This window comes from Galeopterus variegatus, unplaced genomic scaffold, assembly GCF_000696425.1.
Source record: "Galeopterus variegatus unplaced genomic scaffold, G_variegatus-3.0.2 Scaffold1598, whole genome shotgun sequence".
Lineage (NCBI taxonomy): Eukaryota > Metazoa > Chordata > Mammalia > Dermoptera > Cynocephalidae > Galeopterus > Galeopterus variegatus.
The window spans coordinates 356,287-361,570 of NW_007727709.1; the positions used below are offsets into that span (position 1 = coordinate 356,287).

The 5,284-nt window shown below is 52.5% G+C and overlaps 1 protein-coding gene across 1 annotated transcript in view; it reads left to right on the plus strand.

The window, feature by feature from the left end:
* The first annotated feature begins 355 nt into the window (after window positions 1-355).
* The window catches only part of NLRX1 (NLR family member X1), an 11,287-nt gene continuing 6,358 nt past the window's right edge, over window positions 356-5,284 (plus strand). Inside the window, exons 1-5 of the mRNA XM_008577913.1 lie at window positions 356-481; window positions 1,026-1,095; window positions 1,497-1,585; window positions 2,099-2,718; window positions 3,108-3,929. Of these exons, the coding sequence (XP_008576135.1) occupies window positions 412-481; window positions 1,026-1,095; window positions 1,497-1,585; window positions 2,099-2,718; window positions 3,108-3,929 (1,671 nt within the window). The 5' untranslated portion in view covers window positions 356-411. The remainder of the gene's footprint in view (window positions 482-1,025; window positions 1,096-1,496; window positions 1,586-2,098; window positions 2,719-3,107; window positions 3,930-5,284) is intronic.

Genomic DNA, 5,284 nt, shown 5'->3' on the forward strand with positions numbered 1-5,284 from the left:
AAATGAAAATTAACACAGGACTCCTATCTGAGCTTGCTGGCAGCCAAGCAAACGGACACCTAAATAAAGCAGTTTATACTAGGCTGGAGCTCAGGAGAAAGGCGTTTGTGAAGCCTCGGGGGAGAGGTAAGGGTGGTAAGAGATAAAATGGGATCACTCAGGTTGGGTTTATAGGAGAGGGAGGACAGCTGAAAGGAAGGCCAGGGCTCCAGCAATGCTAGCATTTGAGGAAGGGCTGATCCTCTCCTGGCAGGAAGGCCCTCCTCGGGTGGCATGGGGTAAGGATGTGGAGGACGCATGGGAGAGGGGAGGTAGTGGTGGTGATCTCAATCCGTTTACACTCTTCTTCTTGCAGGGGAGCAGAATAGAAGGTGGTGCTAAGTTCCCTAGGCTCTGAGTTTCTCTACCAGGATGAAGTGGGGCTACCATTTGCCCAGGGCCTCCTGGGTCTCTGTTCTGGGAAGAACACCCCAGCCACCAGGTGAGCAGGAAGCAGGAAGCAGGAGTTTCTGTTTCTATATCTCCTTTCCTCTTCAGAGTCCTGATGGTGCTTCTAAGAGAGCAGGGATCCAGATAGCAGGTGCACTAGTCCCAGCTCTGTAGTTCTTTAGCTGTTCACCTTGGGCATGCCACCTCACCTCTCTGAGCTTTCATTTTCCCATCCTGAAATAAGGGAGTTGGACTAGATAACCTTTGAGGGCTCCTTGTAGCTACATAAGTCCAGGAACACTTGTATGATTTCATTTTGCTTTCAGTAGGTATTTACTGAGTGCCTGCCAGATTCCGTGTTAAGTTCTGGATATATAATTGTGAACAAAACTAGATGTGACCTCTGCTCTCATGGAGAGGGAAGGAATAAATGTTAATCATATAACCACACGATGAAATATAAAGTTGCATAATAACTGCTACAAAGGGGCAGTACATGAGAAAATAATGGGGATTTGATGTAGACATAGGGTCTGTATATTGGTGGGAAAATGTGGATGGGATCTGTATATACTATTTCTTTTTTTCTTCTGTAGATGAGCGTATCCCCTTCCTGATCCACTGGAATTGGCCCCTTAAAGGGGAGCGTCCCCTTGGGCCCCCTAGGTGAGGCCTGGGTGTCATACCTTAGAAAGCATCTGGGTACAGCAGATAGACTGAGAAAGGTCAGGAGCTAGCTTGACCCCCGGGGGAGGGGCTTGGTCTTCTAGGGATAGGGAGGGTACAGAGGCAGCTCCCTGGCCTGAGAGGAAGTTGGCTTAGATCATCGATGTAGAAGTCATGGTGGTCGGTGGAGGGAGGATCTGTGGGAAGGGGTGGAGTCTGGCAATGACCAGTCTGAGTTCCAGGCAGGCAGTTAGCAGTGGGGGCTGGAGGGCTAGGTGCAAGGCCTCAGTCCCTGGGAAGGGTGTGAGTCAGGCCTGGATCTCAGGAAGCTAGAAGTCTAGCAGTGCAGATAGGCTGATGAAGTATCCAAGCCCCAGCTCATGTCCCTTCCTTGCTCCCAGGGCCTTTATACGCCACCATGGGAGCTCAGCGGGCAGTGCTCCCCCAGCGGGGAGGCATGGACAGCTGTTCCGGAGCATCTCTGCCTCTGGTAAAGGGACTGGCTGGGATCCTGGTGGGAGGAGGTTTGGGGTGGGCAAAGGGGCCTGGAAGGAGAAGCAGGATGAGGGAGGCATAGAGGATCCACTGCCATCATCTATCAGTGGTCCCTTCTTCTCTGCCTCCCTCCCTTCCATCAGTCTGTGTATCCCTTCCTGCAACACTCAGGTACTGCACACTTACTATGTATGAAGCATTAGGCGGGACATAGCATTCTTTCCTTTAACAAACTTTGAGTCAGCTGTCAAATTGAGATTGCATACAGATATGAAACCAGTCATTAACTTGTCCAGTGGCTCCCCACATTTTGACATAGGGGAACCAAACTTTAAGGACAGTCTGTACTTTCTGAGGAGTCCTGTGTGCCCAGCACTGTTCTAAGCCCCAGTATCTCTGGGTGCTGGGTCTTGACTCCCCAGCCTCACCCAACCGCCACCCTGACTGGCCCTAAGCTCCTTCATCTCCAGGCCCTTTTCTTGACCCATTCCCTTGCCTTCCCATCCAGAAGCTATCCAGCAGCACCGCAGGAACCTGGCTGAGTGGTTCAGCCGGCTGCCCAGGGAGGAGCGCCAGTTTGGCCCGACGTTTGCACTGGACACGGTCCACGTTGACCCTGTGATCCGCGAGAGCACCCCTGATGAGCTACTCCGCCCACCCGTGGAGCTGGCCCTGGAGCATCAGCCACCCTCAGCTGGGCTCCCCCCACTGGCCCTGTCTCAGCTCTTTGACCTGGATGCCTGTGGGCGCCGGGTACAGACGGTGGTGCTCTATGGGACGGTGGGTACAGGCAAGAGCACACTGGTGCGCAAGATGGTCCTGGATTGGTGTTATGGGCGGCTGCCAGCCTTCGAGCTGCTTATCCCCTTCTCCTGCGAGGACCTGTCGTCCCTGGGCCCCACCCCGACCTCCTTGTGCCAACTTGTGGCCCAGCGCTACACGCCTCTGAAGGATGTTCTGCCCCTGATGGCTGCTGCTGGGTCCCGCCTGCTCTTTGTGCTCCATGGCTTGGAACGTCTCAACCTCGACTTCCGGCTGGCAGGCACAGGGCTTTGTAGTGACCCCGAGGAGCCTGAGGCACCAGCTTCCGTCATTGTCAACCTGCTGCGTAAATACATGCTGCCTGAGGTGAGTGGCCCTTTGTCCCACCCTGCCACTACTGCGCCTTGATTAGCCCCCTGAGATTTTTTTTTGTTCATTTTTATTGAGTAGGAGCATAGACCCTGAGTTAGTTCCAATCCTGGCCCTCCACTTCCCAGCTTTGTGACCCTGAGTAAGTCACTAACTTCCCCAATCTTCTGTTTCCTTCTCTCCTTGAGTTGTACTGATCACATGAGATACTGTATATAATGTATTTAGCATAGTCCCCTGGGTCATAGTGGGTGCTGAGTAACTTATTTATAATTGTTATAGTCATCAGCAGATTCCTCCTTGCATACTCAATCTTCAGGGGTCCCCTGGGGATTGAGGCAATCAGGACACTAAGATCTTTCTTAACTCAACCATGCTCTTCCCAGGCCAGCATTCTGGTGACCACCCGGCCCTCTGCCATTGGCCGTATCCCCAGCAAGTACGTGGGCCGCTATGGTGAGATCTGCGGTTTCTCTGATACCAATCTGCAGAAGCTCTACTTCCAGCTCCGCCTCAACCAGCCTGACTGTGGGCATGGTGCTGGGCCTGCGGGTGTCTCGGCTACACCAGCTCAGCGTGACAACCTGGTGCAGATGCTTTCCCGAAACCTGGAGGGGCACCACCAGATCGCCACCGCCTGCTTCCTGCCCTCCTATTGCTGGCTGGTCTGTGCCACCTTGCACTTCCTGCATGCCCCCACACCTGCTGGCCAGACCCTCACGAGCATTTATACCAGCTTCCTGCGCCTCAACTTCAGTGGGGAAACGCTGGATAGCACTGATCCCTCTAATTTGTCCCTGATGGCCTATGCAGCCCGAACGATGGGCAAGTTGGCTTATGAAGGGGTGTCTTCCCGCAAGACTTACTTCTCTGAAGAGGATGTCTGTGGCTGCCTGGAGGCTGGCATCAAGACGGAAGAGGAGTTTCAGCTGCTGCATGTCTTTCGTCGGGATGCCCTAAGGTTTTTCCTGGCCCCATGTGTGGAGCCGGGGCACTCAGGCACCTTCGTGTTCACTGTGCCCGCCATGCAGGAATACCTGGCTGCCCTCTATATCGTGCTGGGTTTACGCAAGACGACCCTGCAGCGGGTGGGCAAGGAAGTGGCCGAGCTCGTGGGCCGTGTTGGGGAGGATGTCAGCCTGGTACTGGGCATCATGGCCAAGCTGCTGCCTCTGCGGGCTCTGCCTCTACTCTTCAACCTGCTCAAGGTAACAGCTCTAGAACCCTTGCTACTCCCCTCCCAGGACCTCCTGTGGCTCCCTGTTTGCCCCATGCTTCTCTTCCTGAAGGTACATAGGTGTGCATTTGCTCCTTGGCTCTGGTTTCAGCTCTGGGCAAATTGGCTTTTAGTGGGATTGGGGCATAAGGAATGGAGAAAGAGAAGCCATAATGCCCGGGAAGGCTTGGAGGCTGGGAGGGGAATTTGAGGATGTAGGGGCTTTACTAACAATCCTGCATGGATTCTTAGCGACTATTTCTTTTTTGCATCTCTCCTAGTCTTTGTTGCTAGGCGGCAGGGGTCACTACATTCAAGGGCCTGTCCTCTGCTTTGCATGTCCAGAAACTTGGTTGTATCTGTTCCCCCAGAGGTGACTAGGCTGTGGGAGTGATGACTCATCCCAGCTAAATCACCAGAGACAGATTTATAAAGCAGATGCCATTTTATTCATCTATACTGGGAGGATGAATGGCATTGGTAATTGGCTTAGGACAGTTCATCCCGGGTGCAGGTGTGTTCCAGAAATCAAATTACAGGCCTGAGGACTATGCTGTGAGCAGGGCACATGGGCTAAAGTCTTGAGGGACGAAGGGAGCCGCTCTCAGCTGATGTCTGCTAGGCACTTATCACTGTTCTTTGTTTTTTCACATCTACCCTAGAAATGAAATGCCCTCACGATCCCTTTTATAGATGAGGAAACTGAGGCTCAGAGAGGTGAAGTAACTTGTCCAAGATCACTCAGATAGTAAGCAGAATAGCTGGGATATGAGCCCAGGGTTTTGTGATTCTGAATTTTTTTCCTTTGGCGTCTGGCCAGTACAGGGATCAAACCCTGGACCTTGGTGTTATTGGCACTGTGCTCTAACCACCTGAGCTAACCAGCCAGCACTGATTCTACATACTGTGCTCTTTCTGCCAAACTATACTGATATGTTATGAATATTTCTGTCAAGCTGTGGTGCCCTTCCAAGTAATCCTTGTCTTCCCTAGGAATGTTTCAACAACTGGTCTTGAGGAGGTAGAGCCCTGGCTAGTGCTAGCAGAATTTCAACAAGTTTTCCTTTTTATTTTATTTATTATTATTATTTTTTAAAGATGACCGGTAAGGGGATCTTAACCCTTGGCTTGGCGTTGTCAGCACCACACTCTCTCCAGTGAGTTAACCGGCCATCCCTATATAGGATCCGAACCCATGGCCTTGGTGTTAGCAGCACCGCACTCTCCTGAGTGAGCCACGGGCTGGCCCAACAAGTTTTCCTTTTTATGGGCACCAAAGCAAAAGGGTTAAGAAAAGGGATTCAGGGCCGGCCCGGTGGCGCACTGCTACAGTGTGCCGCTTGGGAG